Below are 25,331 nucleotides of genomic sequence, written 5' to 3'. Positions count from 1 at the left end.
CCCCATAATTCCGTTCGCAAGCTTGGATTTCTTTCCATAGCAACATGGCGACGAAAGCGTCCTTAGCTTCCTCGTCTCCAACGGGCGCGCAATGTTAATGAACCACCCGCGTTCCAATGTAGTTCCCAGTACTCGCGCCGCTGGTAGGTTTTTCACTACCTCCTGGTTAACTACAAGTCTTATTTGATCCTGTACAAAGGCCATACATGCAGCAGTTGTAAATTGCATTTAGTTTTAACACTCTTAATAATTTTAGTTTACTGTTACCATGGCGTCACTACGCAACAAACGCGGAGCGGTATTCTACCAGGGGTGTGCTGTGGCAGTTGGCAACTGTTGCCCTTGGAGTCAACGCCATAACTACGGAAGCTGGGACAACTTAGTAACCTGTCAACAAAAAGGTGAATTTGGTTCGGCATGTCGAACTGTACGCCTGCTAGCTCAGTACCTCCGAAGGTTTGGGTTCTACCATCCACGCTCTTGCGTAGCGGTGTCTGGAATAGTCTTTCAATCCCCCTTCGCGCTGAAAATGGCGATGTTTGGAGGTGTGCACCGTTGCTTGGAAGACTGTTGCCGTATTTTGGACACCTATTACTTGTCTGAAGTTCACGAGACATCGTTTACTTCGGAATTAGGATGATTACGAGATGTTAGACTACACCAAACTGGTACGCCGACAAAACCTATTGTTAATGTGCTGCGTGCTGCTGTGCACAAGCCACATTATTACTTAATTTGTGAAGCGCAGTTCCGAGCAAACTGTCTCATTTTCGACAATTCCTTTCGATATTGCAAACACACATGCCGCTGAATGAGGAGGAAGCACACGCATTACAGCAGTGGAAGTCTAGTGTTTACCTAGGCTTAGTCACCGGGTTTATTTAACAGAGGGGCGACCGTTGATTTGTAGCAGTCTAAGGAGTACCGTTAGCTGCGTTAGGCGTGCATTCAACGCAAAGTTTGAAAAGAAATAAAGTAGCGAACAGGGCTCCCTGTATCTGTAAAAATTATACCAAATGCAAGACCTGTTTAACAGAACCATTGTAATTGCCGCTCTTCGCATTGACACACTTTCTTGTGTCGCGTTTGATAAGCGGGTTGCATTTCAGGGATCAGCCTGAGCATGGATGCGACCCTGTCGCCGATACTGTCGCCACAGTACTTGCGATAAATAAAATATTCAATATAAAAGTCTCTTTATACATAGTATACAGATTGAAACAAAACTAAGTGCAGCAGATGTAGAAGATTGTTGTCATATAATGAAACAAGCAAGTGGGTCATAGCAAACAGCGCACTTTGAACTGCGACGAGTTATGATGTTCTGTTGGCCGTCGCCTATTTCTTGGCTTTTTTCAGCAGCGGACCTTTGCTTTCTTTATAGGGTTCAGACAGTGTTTCCATGGAAACACAGGGCTTCATGCCAGACATGCAGCCGCTGAATCCTGGTCGTGTTCAGCAAAGCTCTCCGGTGCAGCAAAACGCTGTCCAGACCACGACATCGCAGGCTGTGCAGACGCAGGTAGACCTTCGTTTATGATCGTTGTTATTCATGCGCTTCTGAGATAAAACTGTTAAGTATACTCTCTCAGAGGAGTATTGTGCTTGCATTGAATTGAATACACTGTATTGTATGGAATACACATTTTACGCCACAGGTTGTAACGTCTGGTGGCGGTGCACAGGTGTCGCCGGCGTCACCATCTTCTCAGACAAGTGCCCAAACGACTGTGGTGCAGGTGTCCACCACAAATGGAACACCGCAGTTCATCGCCGTTGCAGGTTGGTTCATGCTTCACTCAGTACGAAGTAGTTCTACTGCCAACTTGTTAGTTCCAGCTCTCCCTCCTGTAGGTATTTCCAGATTGTATTGCTGTTTTTACATTATATTCTTATGACTGCAACATCAATGTATTGTCCCCACACATGTAAACCAGGAAAAAGAGAGAGAGACAGTCCTATGTAGACCTCTCGTCTCGACGATGTGATACATCCTGCACTGGAAAAAGGGGGGAGAAATGAAAGATTTAATCAAATAGAATGCAGGGTTACTGCAAAGCAGTTTGCACCGTTGTCATGTAAATTTTAGCCGTGTTGTCATGAAATATTAAAAATTATAGCCTCACCCCTTTAATACAGTGTCTGGGCAGTTCAAAACTTTCTGACTGTAGAAGAACTGTAGGAAGTTACCAGCTCAAATATCTTGGGCTGATGCCTTGAGGAGGAGTACGCTAGAATTCATTACGAGAATAACACTTCTATATGATTATTTGTGAGACATCGCATGAGACACGTTGGGAATGACTACGCAGTGGCTGACCCGGAGGTGCAGGGTCAAGCCACCGTCACCCTCCAGCCCACCCCCGCCGTCCACCCGACGTACGTCCAGTATGTCGACGGTTCCGGCGATCCAAACCTTTACACAACCACCAACGGCCAGATGTAAGTACCAAATTGTGCCCCTGTCAGGCAGGCATGTTTAAAGCCTTAAAGGAGCACTAAAATGCAAAGACAACTTGCTCTCAAATGAAAGTCCGTGTTTCAATTAGTACAAATAAAACAAAATTAGTTCACACAGCACTACAGTTTACTACGTTGACTGCTTAGCGCCGAAGCAAGAAAGGGTCCGGTATAATTTTGATTGTAGCTCCGTAACGGAATCAAAGTTTTGAATTATGCTAACGAGGTCGCAATCAACAACGTAATTTGAAGTGAACTTGTTATTGCATTGTAGTGCCCCTTTAAAATGAACAAAAGGCCATGAACAAAACTCAGTAACCTGCAAACCGCGTACTCTCTGGGTGGCGCATACAATCTCTCATGAATGCTGCATGTTGGACCGGCAAAACTGAACTTCGCTCTATTTAGCAATCGACTCCAAATTTAAAACATACCGGAAGAAAAGGCTTCGTCAACAGAAGCGAAGGCTACAGTGTTTACAAGTACATGAGCTGGCAGTATTGTCGGAACAGTATCACAAATCTCAGGAGCCAAAGGTGCTGTAGATGACCCCTATGCCGGCAGAGTGCACATGAGCTGGATGCAGAATAAAAACCCGTTTTTCGCATAAAGTCACCCCAGTACTGCAGCTGTGGGAGTTGCTAATTGTGCCATTTATTAGTATTTTATGCATGAGGCACTTTTAGTTAATATTTAACTCGGGGGTAAACCCTGAAAGTAATGTTACCTATGAGCCATTTTGCTGTTGCCCATTTGTAAATTATTGCTGTATTTGATGCATGGCAGCTTTAGTACATCAGTAAAAATGCTGTTCGTGCAAGAAGAAAAGTTGACCAGATGATTAATTTTCATGTAGGAGCGGCTACCCAATGTACAGCGTGTCTGACGGAGGCATGTACACCCCTTCAAACGCTGCCTACTACAGCACGGCCAGCGGGACCCCTGTCACCTACTCTCAGGTTAGGGCCGGCATTTATCTACTCGGTCATCTTATAGCTTTGCTTTTCTACTGAACATGGGGCAAGAGCGGATATCCACCTTTTCCTATTAGTATATTGTATTGGACAAGTTTACATTAGATAAACCCTAGTCTGATTACCTTTGGACACTCTTCGCAGTCCCTGCAGTCTTTGCCCTTTTTAACTCGCTGGCAAAGGTTGTGTCGGGAATCAGCGTACACGGAAATTCCCGTTGGATGAACTTTTGTAATGGTACGACGTCTGCTTACATGTTTTGTACACTCAAGTCCGTGGGGGTTTTTGAAGGGGACATTCTGGGGCTGACTTTCCCCACGGGGTCCTCCAGCCTCACATTCGAGGCACAAAATGTCGTGTTTTGGGTTCACATTTCCCAGAGTTGTTTGGAGTCGAGCAACCCTTGCCAGGCCTATTTAATGGAGCGAGCTTGAAAAGAAGTATTACTTTCTACTGTTACTACTACTCGGTGTGCTGCTGAGAGGTGTTGTCGTGTTTGAAAAAAATATCATGCATCTTTTCAAAGATGATTGGTGGATCTGACCTCTAATTACATTACAAATATCATGACGTGTTCTTTGTAGATGAAATTCAGTTGGGCATGCAGGAAGCGCAGTGTGCTTTCTTTGCTTTTGTGGCCTTCCAGGTACTTTGTTGTGTGCAGAACATTACTTTGTATTGGTTGAATATGTCAATGCCTAAGAGTTCTCATTCATTACAAGACATCATTCTTGTGTTTTAAGACACCAGAAAAAAAGTGTCTGCTGCGTGTTTTCGCACCAAGTCACACTTTTCTGTTCTTTCATTGATACATTTTGTTTTGCCTTATGTGTTCTCCATTTACAATATTTCTTTTTTGCTAGAGTCACATCTCATAAGCATAGTTGTACGAGTGTCATGCTTTAAGTTGTTGCGCTGATACATAGTAGGAGGGAAACGTCTGCATACAGCTCTGTTTTCCTGTGTTTCTTCATATAATATTTGACTTTTTTATAACTGTTCAGCAGCACGATGATGTTGGCAACAGGAGATTATATACATATCTCGATTATTACGTTTTCTTATTGTGAATGTGCTTCATCCTGCTTGCAAGAACTGATGCCTAAGCGTGATAAAAATGTCAGCTTGCTCCATGAGATGTGTTGTCCTTGTTGCTTCCTGTGTGACTAACCCCATTTTCTCCCTTTAAACCTTGCAATCCAGACACTGGAGGTGGCGGAAGTTTCGTTTCTAAGCTCAAAAACCGTAAGCATTTACTAACCTTCATCTCTTGCGCACCTTTGTCTGTCGTCTGCACCCTTCTCTTCCTGCCTTGGCTAGCATGAACTGTCAAGTCTGATAGTGGCAGTTGTGCACTAAACTTTGCCTCACGATATAAACAACATTGTGGAGTTAGAGCTTAAGCATACTTGCTGAAAGTGTACCTGCCTTAAAAGGGCTATCGCATCCGTCGCGGCAGTCGATTCCGAAACTACGGTGCCATTTTACTCCTCGTTCATCACCGACAGTAACGCCGAAAATCTCACGGGAATTACCGGAGTTGTTTCTGTGCAATTTGATGTAATGCACGGCAAAAGCAGACGACGGATGCTAACAGCATTCCGGAATTCCCTCTCTGGAAACATCACTCGGACAGGACCAATCAGTGAGCGCCTTTTGGCGTGGACAGGGCCAATCGGGGAGCGGAAGAGGTACCTTGGCCACTTGGCAACCAACCGCTAGGCAGGAGTGATGTCGTCTGGTGCAGATGCTGCAGGAGAGGTGTTTAATTGGCCTGTGCATGAGATGCAAACGGCAAGCAGACGACCTCGGAGACAATCGCCTGCGCTGCGCTCCCATTCGTGTGCGCGGCTTACGTCATCACGGTGTCAGCTGTAGAGGAAGTGTGAATCTCTAGAACTCGTTTATTTAATATGTAAGCTGTTTTCCGAAGAGAAACTTGGCAAAGTTGACTGTGAAACGGTGACAAACATTGCCGTATCGGTCTCATACATATACCCGGATGCGATAGTCTCTTTAAGTGTGACTGCTATAGGCAGTGGTTCGTGTCTCTAAGCATGGCTTGCTCATTACATGCACGTTCACTGGTGAAGCACTGACTGCTGTAGATCCACATGCACTGTACATATAGGGCATATGTAGTTTTTATTCACGGGTGACCAGCGGTGACACCTACTTTCCTGCTGTGCTCAAGTTGCACCTTAAAGGCAATGTGCTGAACATGAATCCGAACACCTTTGTTCTCACCTGCAATCATCCAAGTATAGTCAGTTTCTAAGATAATGACATGAAGAAAAGTATGTAGGTCATTTCATAAAAGCAAACGTTTGCTCCCAAACCAAGACTAAAAAAACTGCTTTTCCCTGGTCCTTCATGTTGCCTAAAATTGTGAAACAAATTACTTCAACAAAATTTGTGGCTAATTAATAATAATCCAGTTTTGTTGCTAGTGCGCCCCCGCATAACACCTCCACGAAGTGTTTGCTCCGTGAGGCCTTGGAGCAACAGATTTGAACCCATAAGTAGTTTTCAATTACATATCAGCGGTCCTCATTTATAAACAACGTAAACGTTCCTCATTGGCGGTCCTCATTTATGTTTACTCTTGTCTCGCACTGCCCCCTCTCTCTGCCCCCAACCAGTAATGGAAAGCGCATAAGTAATCTGTTGAGTGCATCTCGGACGTGTGAGTTGTCACTGGATTGTGAAGGCGTTTTCCTGTAGCACTGTGGCCCCCCGATAGTGCCTAATGCATTTGCCATTTATTTGTAGGTTCGCAGTGTACAATGTAATGGTCAGACGTAAAAGCAGTAGATACCTAAATATTGTAAGTAACCATGCATGCATTGCGTGTCGTATGTAAATGTGTCTCGACACACGTACTCATCTTAGGTTGTGTTATGTCAGTGTAATCTATATGGTGATGAAAGCGTAGCAGAAAACAAAGAAAAGCAGGGAGAAGCAACTGTTGTTTCAGGATGAGCAACGCAAGGTAGCCGACCTGATGTCTGCCACCTACCCGAGCGACCAGTGCGTTGTGCAGACGCTGCACGAGGCATCCCCTCTGACAGCACAGGCAGCCCCGGCCACCCCAACCCAACAGCAGTCCCCGTCTTCGGGGGGAGGTGGAAGCCAGCACCAGAACATCCGAGATATGGACATCATACATGTATGCTCGTCTCAGAGACAATGTCCTATCTTGCTGCTGCACTTGACACAGCTGATATGTTTTCCACTGTGCCATTTTTTCTTTTTTTACACATACAGCGTAGAAATTATCACGGGAGTACAAATCCTCCTTCCTTGCTCGAAGGAGGACGCTTCTATAGGGACTTTTCTGTTTCATGAGGGGTTCAACCTCAAGTGCACCTTGCTGCTCCTGCCCCTGGTCAAGCTGATCTGTGCATAATGGGAAAGAAAGATTGTCCGTAGGTCTCGTCTTTTATGTGAGGCTGATCCCTGCAGAAATCACACTTTTGTGTCTCGAAAACCAGTTTTGCTGACACTACGAGTGTTTAGACACGACGTTTTACAGCAGTCTCTCTTAGGAGACTCAACAACTTTGGATTTCTACCATGTACACGGTTGCTCTGATTCCAGTGTTTACACTGTAGTACTTCCTAATGCAGTGGTAGTAGCTGTTCTGCATTGCAGTGCTGACTTGTGTTGTCACTACATATCCTGTTACGCTCATTTACCGAAGGGAAAAGATACAAATATGTTAACCCATGACTGGTACAACACCAAGAAGTCGTGGTGTTGACACGATGATATTGCTGCAGGTTCAATGGCTGATTGACAACTATGAGACAGCGGAGGGCGTGAGCTTACCACGAAGCACCCTGTACAACCATTACCTTCGCCACTGTGCCGAGCACAAGCTCGAACCCGTCAATGCAGCTTCGTTTGGCAAACTCATTCGCTCAGTTTTCCTTGGTCTGCGGACAAGACGGCTCGGAACCAGGTCTGTCCCTCACCGTGCTTTTAACTTTGCTGCCAAGTCGCCTTTGATTTTGACAACCCGTAACTGGCAATGTACTCCTCTTTTCTCTGTCGACGTGATTTAGGGGGAACTCAAAGTATCATTACTATGGCATCCGCGTGAAGCCCAATTCCCCGCTCAACCAAATCTCCGAAGAGGTGACGACAACGGCGCTGCGCCAACAGTCAGTCGGCCAGGCAAAAAGGTAGACGTTGTTGATGTTGCCGCGTCATCCGCATGGACTGGTGTTTACGACACGCGTGGAGTTTTTATTTTCAGTGATTATTTGGACAATTATACAAACGGAATTAGTCGAACAGTTGTCAGTGCAGTTCTTTTGCACAAGTACAGCTGACATGCACTCTGTCGTGACGATAACTCCAAGGTTTCGTCCAAGTGGCGGCAAGGGGACTTCCGAAAACCACGACAGCGGGTCCGTGGGGACTCCGGCCCCAGACTCGTCGAGTGGGTCCCAACCCACTGCAGCCACGCAGCAGCACCAGCAGTACCTCGGGGACGCTTCGTCAGCTGTTCCTGAACTGGGAGACCTGGACTTTGGGACGGCTCCCCTGCTCGATGGGGTGCGGGAGAAAGATCTCGAGGACTTTAGTCTCCTGTACCGCGACCACCTGGAGGTGAGTGTCACTCACCATAAGCGAAACTTTCTGAGCAAACTAATTTGGTTTCAGGCCTTCCTCGAAGCCGTGATGAATCTTCAGTTCTCTGCAATAGAGTCACTTTGGCAGAGCCTATGGAGGCAACAGGGTAGCGACCATGGGTAAGTGTGTCCACTGCCTCGTTATTTCTTATTAGTACTAGGAAACCTCCCTATAGGGAGGACTCTCGTGGGACCAGGGTTCTTGTCAGAAAGGAGGTGTCTGTACGTGAGAGGCATTGAAGCTTGACAGGATAAATCCAGCTGTCCGCAGTAGAGGAGTGGCCGTAATTTGAGGGTTCAGTTTATTTACTGAAACAGTGAAAATGCTCAGTATAGAGTGCTGCGCGTACCTATAGCAACAAAAATTCTCAGCACTGCTGTAAATTTTGCTGACTGTTTCTGCAGGGAGCAGGAGAAGGTGATGAGTAAATCTAAGCTGTTCCTGCTTTGCAAATGCAAGCAAGTCCAGACGTTTGTCCAGAAGGCTGACTACCAGTTCTACCAGAACCTCGTCGACGTCCTTATTCCTGATGTTCTTCGGCCGATACCGAGTAAGTTGCCAGTGTCCACATGTTCACACGAGCAAAGTCCCCACAGAATACTCTAGCGGAAGAATAAGTGCAGCGCTGCTCACGAGGTGGAAGTTCTACTGCGTTTTATGCCGAGCACAGCATGGGAACATTTGGAAAGGTGTACTGTGCACATAGCAGACGACATCATCAACACTGTCGTCTGCTAATATCTTGTGGCAGAGCCGAAGGATATTCCCCACAGTCAAGAAGAGCACGAAAAGACGTCACGTCGAGCACTCGTGCTCATGTGGCAGTAGATAGCTCTGACGTTTTGCCCATCCTCCACTGGGGTACTCTGGGAGAGGTTGTTCGTATGAAGACATGGCACAGGACCGTAACACAGCCTCTGTTATGGCATGGCACTTTGCTTGCTTGGTACAGTGAGGCTTTTCCAGGTTCCTTGACTCAGGCCATCAGAAACTTTGCAAAGAGCTTGGAAGGATGGCTGACTAATTCCATGCAGGGCTGCCCAGAAGAGATGGTGAAAGTGAAGGTATAATGGCACTACGGCACTAGCCTCTTCATATTTATGTCCCTCCTGCATGCCCACATTCATGCATCCTGTATTTGCCCATAGGTGGGAGCCGTGAGTGCCTTTGCCCAGACGCTACGTAGGTACACCTCACTGAACCACCTGGCCCAGGCGGCTCGTGCCGTTTTACAAAACTCGTCCCAGATCAACCAGATGTTGGCCGACCTGAACAGGGTCGACTTCCACAATGTCCAGGTACATTTTTTTTCCCCCCCGGTTTAGTTGCTCTAATTCCAGAAGCAGTAAAGCAGTTACAACAGTAAGTTAATGCCATGGGGGATGCAAAAATGCTAGCAAGTTACTATTCATTTTGAGGCTACCTGTATTCAAATTACTGCTGGGAAACTTCAGCTAGACTTGTCTCTGCAAATCAAAGTGCAGCAACAACAAATTTAGAACTTTCCCCTGATTTGAAAAAAAAAACTTGATCTTGAGAAGAATGTCAGGGCAGCTTTTGCGAGCCTGAGAATGTTGTTTGTCTCCTGTAAATCCGAAAAACAGTGCGCCTGGTAACTTCCGGTCATTACCAAGAACAAAACTGCCAATCGTCTATCTTCTGCGGAGAATTTAGTGTACAGTTTATTGGCACTTTAGGAACAAGCCTCGTGGGTGTGCCAGTGTGAAGGAAGTCTGGTGGAGAGGTTGGAGCAAGACTTCAAGTCCACACTACAACAGCAGACTTCCTTAGAACAGTGGGCAGCTTGGCTGGATGGCGTCGTCACGCTCGTCTTAGAACCATTTCGTGGGAAGCCAGACTTCCCAAAAGCTGCAAGGCAGTTTCTTCTCAAGTGGTCCTTTTACAGGTGAGGCATCAATCTGTTGGTCGAAGTTAAAATATGAGTGCGATTCATACTTACCAAGTCTCCCAGAAAATTAGGGCTGTGGGCTTTTTTTTTTTTTCTCTCACTTTCCTTTAAAAGCTGCCCCAAACGTATTCCTGCAGAATGTTGATACGTACAAGTTTTCAAAACATGTACCGACGTGATGGTTATCATCGGGGAAGTGTTTGACCAGGTTGCTTGTCCAGTAGCAGACCTTGGCTAGCTTTTTCTTCAATGAAGCCAATGCAAAGAATGCCAAATGCCCCCCATCTTTGGAGTCCTACAAGATACCTAGAGCCTGAAGTTTTAGGGTTTTACCCGATTCTTCCCCGAATTTTCACCCCGAATTGAAGGTTCACCCTTTAGGGTGAAACCCGATTTTTACCCGGCAAATTCCCCTCACTGGGATGTCTGTAGGAATGCATTAACTTACTTGTTTGGCAGCAAATGCAGTTACATCACCGTTTGTACCAAACCATTACAGCTAGTTTGAGTAACTGAGCCCCGTAAGAGTAATTTCTAAGTAACTGAGTAATTTCTCCCCGAATTTAGCATACCGGGAGTTTTCTCACCTGAATTCGCATGGATTTAGTGCACATGTTTATTCACCCGATTTTTACCCCCCGAATTTAGAAAAAAATATTTGCCGAAAACTTCAGGCTCTAAAGATACCCAAGCGACCTGCTGCTCCTGAAGAAGAGAAGCTGCGTAAAAGTGGCAAGATGTCTGGCTGATGGATTTCTTTATGGATTTGGATTTGGATTTGATCCTGGAGAGTTCCACCTTCAAAGCAACGCTATCTCGAATGTACAAAATAACGTGAACGTGGCCTCAAGTTCTTGAGCACTTCCAAACCCTTTCCCGATTCTGTGCTTGGATGTGACTGGCCTGGTGGACTTGTTCTCGTGTGTGCATAAAAAGATGAGCCATGTGGTTACCGTTATGTGCATTCTACTGGGCTGCGGAACCCAGTTTGAGAATCCCTTACCGACAGAATACGTTTGATGAGAGTTGATTTCTCTTGCAGTTCAATGGTGATTCGTGACCTAACGTTGCGCAGTGCTGCCAGCTTTGGGTCATTCCACTTGATCCGTCTGCTCTATGACGAGTACATGTTCTACCTGGTCGAGCACAAGGTCTCTAAAGCCACTGGGAAAACGCCCATTGCTGTCATGGGAGAGGTGAGTGCTATTGAAATACAACAGCTGTATGTGGGTACTTATGCAGAGAAAGTTAGGGAAAACGGCCGGGGATTATTAAAAACTTCAGCCTTTTTTCACCAGCATTTGGCGAATTCCATAGTTGTCGATGCGCCAGAAACACCCTAATCATCATAATCTTTAGCCTCCTTACATCGTAGGGTCACTCAGTTTCTAGTATTCACCATATTTTCTCGAATGTAAGGATCCCCCAATTCTAAGGACCCCCCATCACCTTGGACAGCCCGTTTTTTAAAAAAGGTTTACGCGAATCTAGGGACCTTCTCCAACTTCGCTCATGCGATCACGTCCATTGGTCCATCACGTCACACACACATCACAACTGATGATAGACTGGTTGAAAACGACGAGTTTTGCGTCATGCATTATGCAAAACGAGTTTTGCGTCATCGTCACCAAAGGTAGAGCGATGGCTTAAACGTGCAATCAAAGCTACATTGATCCACATGAAGACACTGTAGAGAACCTATTATTAGAACCCTCTGTGCCCAGTGCACAACTTTAAAAATCAAGAATTCGATACAGTCCTTCACAATCCACTTCGTCCAATCCAAGAAGGGGCAAAAAAATGGAGTGCGGCATGGCAGTAACAGCTCCCCATAGAACACGTAGTTTGAGATAGTTCACGCAGCACTGGGCACAATGCAAATGAAGTTGACAGGACCAATAAAAATGTGACGTTATGCATTCCAGCCAGCCAATCAGGGGCCTTCCTGCTTGTCTCGCCTTTCAGCACGACCGGGCTGCCATCGACCTCTACTGGTTTTCCGCCTGACGCCCAGTTATTTGTAGTCTGAGATAACTAAAACAACGTTTGGTTAAAAAAAAAACCTTTCATACATCTCATTTGATTCAAAGGTCTATGTGCACAAAGCCCACTGCAATGTGCTTGCAACTATTTGCTTCGTATTTTTTATTGACATAATTTCTTTGTGTGATGTACCTGACTAACCAGGCACGCGTGGCCTGCAACCTCTTGCAGTTCCTAGGGATGGGACCTAAACAGTCGACTGGAGAAGACTTCGAGAACGGCTCTGACGGAACAACATCGTACACAAACACTAACGGCTGGCCCCCAACGGGGCTCATCGGCCAGCCACAAGTTGCGGAGCTACCCATGGCCGAAATGGTGTCCGTGTCGCCAGCCAAGAAGCTGAAAAATGTCTGAGCAGCTTAGGTGAAAACGCCCGCATCTCGGCTACGCGCTGTTTCTGTTTTGCGTGAAATGAACGCCGAGCTAGTCTCGTGTGCCGCCGAGTTACGGCAAGCCATGTAGTCACCATTTTTGTTCAATCTCATAATTGTTTTCCTGCAAGAGAGAGAGCTTTCAGGGGCCTCGTAGTTGAGAAAGAATTACAGTTCGCGCATTGAACCGTGTGCATGTGATGTGCCGCAGGTTTCAAGCATGTTAACTTATCACTCTAGGTTGTCTGGAACATCTGGAACGTATCAGTGTAATCCAACAACTATATTTTTGTAAAACACCAAAGCTAATCTCGAAGCTAATCTATGTCGGGCAACAGAAAATGTGTACTATTTAACTCTTCATCCGCGCATACTCACATATGCACTCATTCGCAGTCTGACAGAGATGTGTCCTAACAGGGTTTGGACAAGAGTCCACGTGATCGCAACTTCGTATTAATGCTCCGTAGGCACTTTACCACCGTTCCAACGTTCCAATTGCGCAAAATATTAGTGTACTCGTAGCATTTTTGTCTGCATCTGCTGCACAGATAAGTACTAAACCTATCTGGCTGAAAAACATGGCACAGTAGTGGCTAAGGTAGTGTAAAGAATAGAACCCGGATTATTGAATAGGTAGATCTTTCGTACCTGAAACTCACAGGTAGCGACGGCCCAAGAGCAAAGGCGAGATGCGGGCGCACCACTGTGCTTGTTCCGTTCTCGACTCTGTGGAACATGTATCTCATGCGCTGCAGCAAGAAACGTTGTTTGCCTTGTAAGTAAATACAATATATATATATATATATATAAATATATGTAGAGAGAGATCTACACATGCTGCACTAACACAGCACAGCCTGGAATCTTGAGTGATGCTGCAAGCAGTGCTCTGTAGCAAAGCGTATTTCAGTGGCACTTTGTTCAACCATGATTGATGCCAATTGATTTATTAATACTTAGGGCCTGACTTTTTCGGGTTTTATTTTTGGCCAAATTCGGGGGGTAAATATCGGGTGATATTTTTCGTTTGAAAATTCGGGTGTGTTCGGGTTAAATCCAGTTACGGCATATTCTGTCGTCAGGAATTCGGGTGATTTTTTTATTTTTTTTAAATAAAACACTGTCTTAACATGGAACTAATGTTTAGCAATGTTATTAAGCTTTATTTTAATGCACGCTTATGAGTGTGCCACGCGACCCGGATGTTTTCGGGTAGATTCGGGTTAAACCCGAATTTTACACATTTCGTTCGGGGGGTAAATATCGGGCAGATTTGGGTTTAACCCTAAAGAGTCAGGCCCTATTAATACTTTGTTTTTACACGTTTTGCTCATTGACCACATAAATTAAATGCACTCAATAAAGTAGCCAAAACATTTTGTGTTTGCATGCGGTAAAACTTCACCGCGGTCACAAGGCCACCTCCTTTTTGGGGTTTCATACTTTGATGGCAAGCAAGCAACAACATTCGTTCAATTGTAAATCTGAGGAACTCTTGCTTTACACCACCTGAGTTACCTTTAGTTATTTTTCTTACTTCAGTGAGGGGTTTGCATACCCCTTTTGGTCTGTGTACAGAGCTAGCAGAGCATGCTTCCGGCTTTACCTCACTTTTGATTATCACGCAGTCACTGTTAAATGACTCTGTTGACTGCCTTGTCAGAGAAAATATTCAAGTGCCATTTTTATGACTCCTGCCTTGAATGCTGTCAGAAGGCTTGGCTTTTAAGTGTTGATCGTGAAATCAAAAAGCACTACTTTGATATACAGAGTCATAAAATGCCTGTGCATCACAAACATCACTTAAGCACATGTAAAGCATCATCCTAAGCAAGGCATCCCAGTATGACACAACATGTTTGTAAAACTCTCAAGTGACATCTTGTTTATTACAGTTTTTGATTAGTAGCACTGTACCACAGCAGGGTTTGCTTACGAAAACACAATACAGTAGAACCCCTTTGCAGTAGGTTAGTTGGAACTAGCTCATAGCTTTACTATATTTGGAGCATTATTATGCCAGGAACATATTAAACGTTGTGGTGCAGAATGGTATGCTTATTAGGCCTAGAGTAAAGCAGGAAACCATAGGAAACCATACCCATCAGACACCTGATGGCAGCTGTCTCTAAGCCGCACTGTATGGTGTTCATTTCAGCTTTCCCTATTTTTGCTTTGCTGTCATGACATCACCTCATTGGTGCTGTGCAAAGTGCAAGAGTTGCTCCAGTCTTTGCCTTGCCAGCAACTGCCTTGCATCAAGGCTCATCTTATAAAGGAAGGCAATTTTATACACCAAGATTGATGACGAGAGGTTTGGCACTGCTTGCATGCTCTCATTGTCCCCCAAAACTTGTGTTGTGACTGGCATAAACAGCATTGAGTCAACTTGATAGACATGGATAAATATGGAGCTACAATAACAGGGTTCTACTGTATAGTGTTTCTGTTTCGTCTTTTCTCTTCTGTCATTACGCTTCGCCCAGTTGATTGAAAGCACGTGAGATTGAGAGTTTCCTACAGAGAACATTAAGCACAAGGTTTCACCCTAAGCATCAGAGAAAATGGTGCTGTAAAAAAACTGTCGCCACCATAACAGCCGTAACCCAAACATTTTGCTTCTGTCGTGCAAAGCTTTGTTCTTGTGGTTCTGTTTCTGTTGTAGCAAATACACTGATCCTGATGCTGTTGTCTTTCATGTGCATATGTTCGTTTTCGCCAGCAGACAGTGTGGTCAGTAACAAATATAATTATTTGTACAGATGCATCCCAGGTATCGGAAATGAAAACCCTCCAAGCAACATATCATTGGATTGCTCACAGCATCTCAAATGCCCGCCAGTGCTTGCCTTAACTGGAGATATACTTAGTAGGGTCACTTAAAAGTGGGAAATACATGTAGCAACGTTATTTACTGCCCTAGATAATGCATTCAAACTTAATGGTTCAGAATAACGGTTCATTAAATTTCTTTTGCATACCTCGGCAATATGTAGGTGACAAGGTACTTGCGATTGTATCCGTACAAATGGCCGCTTAAAATCCATTTCATTGCTGTAAACATAACATAACAACAGCCGTCACATAACATAACAGTCACCGACGAGGTCTGTTCAAGGGTTTTAGGCGTACCAATGATTAACTGAGCCTTCTCTCCTTGAAAAGGCCCTGTGTATACCCCTTTTCCCACTTCTCCAGGGGGCTTCATTTCTGGAAATAGATGAAGTAAGCAATGGCCATACTTAGAGAACACTGAGGATAAGGAAAAACATGCTTGTTGATTTCTTTTAGACAAACGTTGCAAATGGGCACCTCTGCATTGCCAGCATTGAGAAGGCACACATCATCTCTCCACTCTTCTGTTTATCTGTAGCCCGTGAAGGTCACCAATTTAGAGAATCACAAAACATGCTCAATGTGGTGTCGGGCTCGTGAAGATTGAAAGCCAAAATATGTAATGCTATGTTAAGGTGACATCACGAAGGAACACACAGCACATGTAAGAAATAAGATAGGATTTGGAAGATACATGAGCAGACCTCGAACAGCAGCCTCACTTTGAGTGTGGTACTGATATCATGAGGAAATTTCCTCGAGTTTGTCTTTTATTTCTAACCACGTAAACCGAGTCTTTAGTTCCGATAGCTATAATATTTTTTTTTTAAACAAGATTCAGTTTATAATATGCCAGGGGACAACAGTTGCATAAATTTCTTTACAGTGAATGATTTCAACCTCGAAACCCAAACAAAATGTGTCTTCATTGAAGGGTTCCACAGGTTACTTACTGTCTGCCCGGAGCCCTACCGTCTATGATGGCACATTGACACGCATTATTTGTGTATCTCAAGAGTGCTTATGACTGTTAATGAGACTTGTTCATCCAATAATATTCAGAGTGTTCCCTGAATATCTATTTTTATGCTAGTCAGAGTTTCACGTTGCAGTCAGACATTTTGCAGGGTTCATTCAATGAGACGTTTCGCCGAGAAATGCGAACGCATGGCACACATGCACAAGCATTGCTTTCTACCGCGGTTTCTGCATATAAGTTGCACACGTTCTCCGCTGCCACAGGGCGGACGTCGGCTCGTATCAAAATGTTATTTTTGACGCAGCTCGAATTTTATGTGGAGGTGCTTTTTACGGTGCAATTATTACCTGTATTTTACGCGAGTGTGAAAATTAATTTTGTCAAATATTTATGATGCCCAATGAGACATGAATGTTTTTCCCGTGAAATAAAAATAAAGCCGTCGTAAACATGGTGTTGGTACTCGTCATACACACAGCCAACCCTCGACTGATGAACCCCCGATTTGCAATTTTCCTACTCGGACAAGGCGAATCTCCTTGCTCATTCCAAAGCTTCAATTTATGAACAATTTTTGCACAAACGTGAACCAAAATCAATCGAGGGTTGACTGTATTGCCTTCACATAACCGTCGTATTCTCGCTCAGCCTTAAGGTATCGTTGGTTTGCTTCAATACCTTTGGCAATGCTTCCTGCACTTGCACAGTGCCAGAGCTACTGAAACGGCCCCTCGGAACACAGGGACCCCTCAGGTCTGAGTGAGAATACAGCGGTAAGACTGTTTTAATGAAAAAAAAGCCTCTTGGCATTTTTCAGGACCAAAAATCGAAGGTCCTTTTTTCGTAGAAACTTTTTGCGCTAAAATTAAAGCGCAGTTCATGCGGAGTATCTGTGTGTAATTTTATCTCGATTTGAGCACTTTTATTTTTTCGCTGGGAAAAAAGGTAAGCCCTCTTGGCATTTTTCAGGACCAAAAATCGAAGGTCATTTTTTAGTACAAACTTTACGCTACAATTAAAGCGCAGTTCATGCCGAGTATCTGTGCGTAATTTTAGCTCAATTTGAGCACTTTTATTTTTTCGCTGGGAAAAAAGGTAAGCCTAACCTCTTGGCATTTTTCAGGACCAAAAATCGAAGGTCCTTTTTTCGTACAAACTTTGCGCTACAATTAAAGCGCAGTTCATGCCGAGTATCTGTGCGTAATTTTAGCTCGATTTGAGCACTTTTGTTTTTTCGCTGGGAAAGAAGGTAAGCCTAACCTCTTGGCATTTTTCAGGACCAAAAATCGAAGGTCCTTTTTTAGTACAAACTTTGCGCTACAATTAAAGCGCAGTTCATGCCGAGTATCTGTGCGTAATTTTAGCTCGATTTGAGCACTTTTATTTTTTCGCTGGGAAAAAAGGTAAGCCTAACCTCTTGGCATTTTTCAGGACCAAAAATCGAAGGTCCTTTTTTAGTACAAACTTTGCGCTACAATTAAAGCGCAGTTCCTGCCGAGTATCTCTGCGTAATTTTAGCTCGATTTGGGCACTTTTATTTTTTCGCTAAAAAGGAAAAAAAAAGGTGAGCCAACGCAACCGGATTCAGCGGCTTTTCATTCTTTTTATATTCAAGCTCAAGCTCAGCCTTTTGGTGCCGCCTCTCGGCTTTGAAGCTGGTCGCCTAATTTCCTTCAGATGATGTTTACATCCGCGATGGACGAGTCCACTGTTAGCAAGATTTTCCGGTGGTACCTCACTACCTCTACACCTCTCCTGGTATGTCATACAGATTTCTAGTGTACAATCCGTGTGTATAGAAACATCTCAATCACAGGGGAACCTCTCTTAGCGCGAAACTTTTTACTTCGGAGCGATACAACCACTTTTCGCGATACAGTGACTTTTCTGACACATCTCTACATACCTTGAGGACTCTCTCTTCTACGGCGTCTTGTCAATGGTCCCGAGATCTCTATTTTCAATAATACACATACACAGCTAGCTCGTTCCATCTTTTATTAAACTCCCGGGGAAGGCACTTGTGAGCTATGCCGCGGTAAGACGATGACCTGTCACCACACGTGGTTCATTCGTTCGTTGGCTTTGTATATAGTTGCGGCGAGGAATCCCCGAAAGCTTCTGCCCTCTTCCTTGTCCTACCTGCAAAATAAGGTAGCTCTCTCATCCTACAGCACAGGACAGGCTAACACGCCCTGTAACGTATAGCTCCCTTCCAGTACCGTGTGTCGGAGATTTCCGGCGTGCGTCGGAAGAACCTCAAGCGGTCGAAATTATCCGCAGTCTTACCCTGTGGCACATATTCAGCATGTAGCCAGACAAATGTGGCCGGGCTCACCTTACGTGTATAGCTCTCTGTCGCAACAGTTATTCAGGAGAATCTGCGCTTTGAGCAAAAAAATTGCAGCGCACAAAAGACCTTCGCATTTCGATCCCACCCCCCACCCCTGTTCTTTTTTCTTTTTTTTTATTGTGGCGAAAAAAATTGAAGAGCTGAAGCCGTGCACTAAGTCGAAGTCGTGCAGCAATCGTAAGCACAGTCAAGTTGGCTGTTCGGGCCCACTAGCCCAAGCGCAGCTAGCCCTACAGTGAACTGGCCCAGCTTTCTGTCTTGAGTATCTGTGGATCATTCTAGAACGATTTCAGCACTTTTATTTTTTCGCAAAAAAAATGGCAAAGAAACGTAAGCCTAAAACGTTTCGTATTTTGTGGTAGGATTAAAGCGCAGATCCTGCTGAGTACCTGTTGTGACAGAGAGTAAACAACGGGAATTAGCCGAGGCAGACATTTAAGGACAAACACGAACACGTAAGGCTGCGAGGCGCCAAGAATCAATGAAATCAAACAGCTCGGGAAAAAGGTGCTGACGCCAGGGTTCGAACCTGGGCCTCCATTCCTATCTCACCCACCCACTTCTACGCTTTACTTCCTATCATCCTTAACCACCTTTGAGCTATCCGTCACCTTTACCCTACCCCCCACCCCCACCCCCACCCCCGAACGAGGCTCTTTCTCTGCCAAGCCAAACGCTGAACCAAATGAGCTACCTAGAGTCACTAAATACAGGGAGCAGAGTAGCGACACTGAGCCGCGCCGGCGAGCGAGACTGCCATCTTGGGTCCGGCGTGGCTGCGTCGCCTAGCAATGAGACACTAATCTCCCCCTTCTCCGCCGGGAAACAGCGCGCAGTCGAGCCAGATCGCAACCGAGGAAACTGGATTTCGATGGAGGATACTCAACGTGGACGGCGCGTTCTTGGAAGAAGAAACCACGTGACACGATCGGCCCAATCGCGGACACCGAACGGCGGCTCCGGCGCGAAAAAAGAATGCGATACTCTATAGAGCTACCTACCCATGTGTGCGGCCATTTCGCAAATCCCTTATCAATGACATAAGCATTTACTGATAACCATCTATTGATAGATGAAAGCAGCTATTGATAGCCAACCACGAGCGAGGTTTCAGCGGTCGTATATAGTCATGAAGACTAACCATCGCATCGTCTGCGAGTGATGGTTGGACGTCCCCGTGTACTAAATGGAAAAACTTTAAAATAAAGCGCAAAACGGTCCCATATCTTTCCCCAAGACTGATTTTCTGGAAAGCGTGTTGAACGTTTTATTTACCGATTCAGGCCTATAGGCTCCAAGTTCGCTGCAATCATTTGCGAGTTCTTGAATTCGCAGAACGGCGATTCGCAGTAGCAGACGAATTCTGACTTTATATGTCCACGTAGCGAAGAAGGGAGAGGAGACAATAAGCGGGCCTTCCGTATCTAGATGGCGTTGCTGGAACAGAGAGAAAGGGGCTAGTCATTGGCTCAAGAAATTAGCCAAGCTCGATTAGCCTGCAGGATACATCAGTCCCGAATAATTATGCAGCATAGCAGTTTTCGCACTGCACAATTTCCGAAACTCTTTTATCAAAACAAACACCAGGATAGTTCAACATATCAAATGTAGCAATCAATGACGAACACCCTAACCCCTGTGTCAAGCACACTACCCTGCAGTTAACAGTGTCCTTTGTGGGAACGAAGTCCTCGCGACCCCGCAGGGAGCTATTTCTCCCTGCGGATAGCGTCAGGGTTTCTTTGCGGAATCGCGACGACCGAAAATCCCTTTTCGTGCCCGCCACTGCACTGAAATACAGAGCAACACGGCATAACGCCAGCACTCCAGAGATGGAAGAGGCGGGAAAATGGCGCCAACGCAGAACATGCTTCGCGCGCGTTACCCGGACGTTGACGCAGGGAGCGTGAATGGTATAGTTCGAATTCGAGGACGCGAGAGAGTATAGGCCGCGTACTTTCGGCAAAGATCTGTAGCCGCTGTGCCGCAGCCAGAGATCCCCCCCCCCCCCCAGGGGGGTGTACACAGTACCCTCCCGCAAACTCAACGTGGATCATGAAGAACCATTTGTACCTAACTCAATCAAGCGAGGTATTCTGCTTTTTTTGTCTAAGGTTTTCATCGTTGGTTGCTAGGTATTCATTGAGCTTCGTGAGACAAGGTGTTAGTCTTTTTGTTTGTCAGTCGTGTGATTATGCGTCTTAATGTTGAAATGCCGTTCATGATGAATCTGTATTCTAATGTACTGTGTTCTGACGTAATAAAATGTACAAATAAAACTGGAAAGCTGTGCAGATATGTCACCATTGTGCCACTATTCTTTCAGTGTCTAAAAAAAAATCCGTAATTGAACCTTCACCAAGCATACTCCCTTCCCCCCTTGAAAGCTCGGCACCCCCCCCCACACCCCCACCCCCACCCCAGCAGTGAATTTCTGGGGAAATCACTGGCCGCAGCCACCACGTCGCCATCGCCTGGCATCCAGCCACATCTTCATCTCATACTCAGCGGCGCGCACCCTCGGCCGTGCACTGAGGCACCGAGGTTTACGCTTTCGTTATTCATGCACTTGCTTTCATCTGCATCGAATACCCTTCCATTGTAGAGTACTGTTGTCGTGACCCCTTGCTCTACACAGATCTAAAAGCGTCGCTATTTTCCAATATCAAAGATCTCACTGAGGTCCTCCACCCATACCTTCTCTCGATCTGAAAGTCACGCCACGCAAGTTCTGAACGCCACCCCATACAGTCGTGGGCGTCTTCCGAAAGCCTGCAAGAATAGGGGCAATGTCAGCGTCTCTGTTTTCACCGTCGACCTTCGATCGATTCGTCGATAGTAATCTACGCCCGTCGAAGGCCGATCGGTGTCTTCTCTCATCCCTGCGAACGCCTAACGTGCTCCTACCTTGACGCGACCAGCAAGACCTGCCAAGAACAAAGCAGCTGAATGACTCACTCAGTTGCATCGAGCCCTTGTGCAGATCGGATGATCGAAACTCCAACAGTTGAGCCCCCAAGCAGCACAATGTACTGAAAGTCGAGTGCAATAGGGGTGGACGGTATGTGTCTTATCGATGTTCCTTAGTTTTACGAGTCTGTTCAAGGCCTTCCACCTACCCGTCCACCCCTATTGCACCCGATTTTCAGTACATTTTGCTGATTGGGCCTTGGAGGGCCCAAACCTGGAGGCAGGGAAACGTAACGGAATATTTTTCGTTTCCGTTACCATCTCCGTTTACTGGCCCTTATTTGTTTCTGTTTCAGTTTCGGTTATCGTCATTGTTGCTTACGTTTCAGTTTCGGTTTTCGCTACCCCCCCCCCTCTTTTTGTTCTTTTTCTTACTTTTTTTTCCTTATTTTTTTTAATGGTTCAAGACCGTAACTTAACTTAATCCTGAAAACTTAATCCCTCTACGTTCTGAAGTCTATTTTGAGCACTTCGGGGATACACGCACACAAGAGACAACGTTTATTCAAAATATACATATACCTGATTTCCTATGAACAGCTAATACCAACGTGGTTTTCAGGAATGTTACTCACGCTTACAACTTACAAGTCACCGTAAGCGTATAAGAACCGTGCTTCTTCTGTTTACTGTATACTACTTACTTATATTCTCCAGTTTGATAGTCCATTTTAATTTTAGTTCTTCCGTTAATTTTCGTTTGCTTCATTGAGGTATATTTCATCAATTTATCTACACGACACGGTAAAGAATCGCAATAATTCGGGTCCCGCAGTACCCGAATTATTACCGTTAATTATTGTCGTTCCCGTTTCTGTTTCAGGTGTTCTAAGTGTGCGATATACGTTTCTGTTTCTGTTACCGTTACCTGCTACACCCCCCCCCCCCCCCGTTTCCGTTTCTGTTACCTTTCCCTGCCTGGAGGGCCGTGATCGTGGACGACTATGGCGCCGGCAGAAAAATGCTTGGGGGTTCTATAGGGAAATGTTACACGTGGTTGGACGATTTAATTCCTCGTTTTGCTCTTCCTAAATGAAGTGCCAACGGTTAGATTTTTTAGGGGGAGCTAAACCCCCAAAACACACGCGCGCACACACACCTTCTGCCAGCGTCACTGGTAATGGACGAGGACTGGCAGCTGACACTTCTAGACCCCCCTTGCACGTTGAAGGGATCTCTCAGTGTCGTCCTCAGTAGGCTTGGCAGTGCCCTACGCGCGAGCAGCGTTGAGGACTGTAGCGCGTGTCCGAAGCACTATACCGAAGCTACTGAGGACACCAGTGAGAAATCTCAAACACCTGTTCCACCTGCACCGCCCTGGACTGAAGCCATGAGTTGAGAAACTTCCCGGATATCTCGCCCGGGGGTTTTCCCGGCACTGCAAGAATACCTGCTAGAGGGGCCAGAACAGCCACCATATACTGGTGTCCCATACACAGCTTCCCTCTGAATTCCAATACCTTCCATTTGATGGAAATTCCGAGCAAATCCCTGATCCTTTGGCCCTGCGACGACAGACGAAGAAACGAGACAGCGACGACGCAACTTTCAACCATTTTCAACCTTTCGAAAATCCCTGATCTTGCCGTCCGCAGACATTCCATAGCATCTTGGAGCAAGAATCATGTAAAAGGACACCAGTTTCTCTACACGTGGATTAAAAGAACCAACGTGGTATACACTGCCAGTTTTTTTAGAATCCGAGTTTACGCCTCCGTGTGTCGCGGCACTGAGAGAGGGGGAGAAAAAAGGCATTCCTAAAATCAATGCACAATTCTGAACGAGAAACAACAAGGACGAACAACTCGTAGACCACGCGCTGATTGACGTCATCGTCGCCTCATTTCAGTCCCTTATGCCTGTTGCGGAAATTCCCGTTTGCCCACTAGAATGTAGAGCATATGCTATCTCTCTCCAAGCCCCGCAGACTTCGCCAAGTAGCACCCAATTGAATAATTACCGTCGCATAGTTAAAATTTTGCAGACACCCCACGAAAGCACTTGGGACGCTCGAACTTTTTTTTCTGCATTCCACGTCTCACGTGGACGAAGAGAGATTTGTCGATACTGAAGATCGTCCGCCTTTCCTACCAAATTCCTAGGAGGGGCTCGGAGCACGACTCTTCGGGACAAGACGGGACCTTCAAGAAAAGAACCTGGCACGATGACAATGAACATTTACCCGGCAATTTAAAAAGTGAAAGAGGGCAAACCTCCCAAAGTCGGAAGGTAGGGGCAGTGGGGGCGGTCGCCCCCCGCCCGCTCTGGATCTTTCGCTATGAGGGTCCCGCGACCACAAAGCTCCAGCAAAGGACGTCGCCTTGTTTTTGATGAACGCAGGGAAGCATTCGTGGCTAAAAAGGAAAGCCAAGGTCAGAGAACATGACAGAGCCTTTTTAGTGCAACAATAATGATAGCCTTTGCGGACGAAACCATTGCGCGTATGACGAGAACAAAAAAAATTTAAATATCGAAACGCGCCACCATACGCTTACTAGCGAGTTTTGATACATCGGAAGAACGATACGATAAACGAACTTACGAAATACGAGCTTAACAAGGTGATGGCACACGCTTCAAAGAAACATGACAGGTTTATCATGAAGATGAAAGATGACCTGAGGCTTTGTACGTATTTGTCCTTTCTATGTGTTCCAGCCTCAGAACATTAATTGTCTCAGGTTTATCATGTTTTTGGAACTCTTATCGTGGACACCTTCTGGCAAGGGGGACTCCCGGCGCCCCTGATGATAAGGCGAGAACAACATGTAACGCGGTGATAGCCCTGTGTAGCAATCATAGCAAAGAAGACAACTAATTTTAGCGGACAAAAGCGTTTGTAGCCAAGTAAGCTTTTAGGTCTGGTGTCACTGGAGCCACCAATTCATCCACTATTCAAGGGCAGACACGTCATTATGCAATCGCTGACAGAGCACTATTATCGCTTCAGTTACTAGAAAGCGTCAAAACGCGTTGCACGATTCTGGGGGAGATGAATATCGCGTTGATTTGCATTTGCATTTCATTATTCGTCAATACGTCTTCGGTGCCAAATCCAAGCTGTGCCAAGCACTACCCCAGACTGCGGAGGACAAAGAGCTGCTTTGCAGGCTCTTTACCAATAACTGAAACGTTTCTTTAAGAACTTCTAATCCTTTACAAAACGCCAAGACGCTAACCTAGCATAGACTATACGTTCTATGTGGGAAGCTCTCTTAAGCAATCATTCAGTATTTCTGGGACGTCTGTCTTACCTCGATGTCGATTCCAAGTGTATCAATAACAAATAACTCTATAAATCAGTAATCCTTGAAAGCAGCACAGTGTTATGTAATAATACTGCACTAAGGCAAGCAAAAAAAGCGTTTGCCGACGAGCAATGTCGACGAGTGGAGTTGAGTTCTTCAAGGTCGACAGTATATACTCGCAGCTCAGGATTTTCTACTTTTGTTTGATATCGAAGGCCTTGTTGATACATCAGCTGTTTTTACCCTTTTGATTCATCAAAACCTTATCTACGCGTACACAAGTGGACTTCACAAGGACATCTCTCGGCACTTGACTGATGTTCGACTGATGTCACCGACTGTCGTGGCAGTGACAACACTCCTGGAGCAGAATGGCGGACCTGGTCAAGACCATGAATGACAATACTGATGTATCGTGGAAACATTCTCGATAATTAATAGGTAAACGCCCTGTGATATCCCTACTGTTACTGTGAGTCTGTACGACGCTAGTATTGGTAGGGACATTTATTGTGATCGGTTTCCACTGCATGTTAGTA

The 25,331-nt window shown here is 45.5% G+C and overlaps 1 protein-coding gene across 7 annotated transcripts; it reads left to right on the top strand.

Moving 5' to 3' along the window:
* The first annotated feature begins 325 nt into the window (after positions 1–325).
* LOC135390961 (DNA-binding protein RFX2-like) lies at positions 326–16,675 on the top strand. Of its 7 annotated transcripts, XR_010421838.1 has the most exons (18): positions 452–668; positions 1,385–1,522; positions 1,659–1,782; positions 2,313–2,442; positions 3,317–3,419; positions 4,638–4,679; positions 6,412–6,603; positions 7,217–7,398; positions 7,502–7,621; positions 7,802–8,051; positions 8,106–8,194; positions 8,480–8,625; positions 9,042–9,139; positions 9,224–9,373; positions 9,773–9,981; positions 11,027–11,180; positions 12,202–13,182; positions 15,170–16,675. XR_010421838.1 is itself a non-coding variant. In XM_064620973.1 (17 exons), exons 2-17 carry the CDS (start codon positions 1,403–1,405, stop codon positions 12,385–12,387), a joined length of 2,295 nt encoding a protein of 764 aa, XP_064477043.1. In that variant the 5' UTR covers positions 326–401; positions 1,385–1,402; the 3' UTR covers positions 12,388–16,675. The 7 variants fall into 7 exon arrangements, 6 of the variants coding, with proteins under 6 accessions (XP_064477043.1, XP_064477042.1, XP_064477040.1 ...); XM_064620973.1 differs by lacking the exon at positions 452–668 and adding an exon at positions 326–401 and having other exon boundaries at positions 12,202–16,675; XM_064620972.1 differs by having other exon boundaries at positions 451–668; positions 1,686–1,782; positions 12,202–16,675.
* Positions 16,676–25,331: the final 8,656 nt, after the last annotated feature.

Source organism: Ornithodoros turicata, chromosome 4 (assembly GCF_037126465.1).
Source record: "Ornithodoros turicata isolate Travis chromosome 4, ASM3712646v1, whole genome shotgun sequence".
NCBI lineage: Eukaryota > Metazoa > Arthropoda > Arachnida > Ixodida > Argasidae > Ornithodoros > Ornithodoros turicata.
The sequence above is the reverse complement of the archived record's forward strand: the minus strand, read 5'-3'. Positions and strand labels throughout refer to the sequence as shown.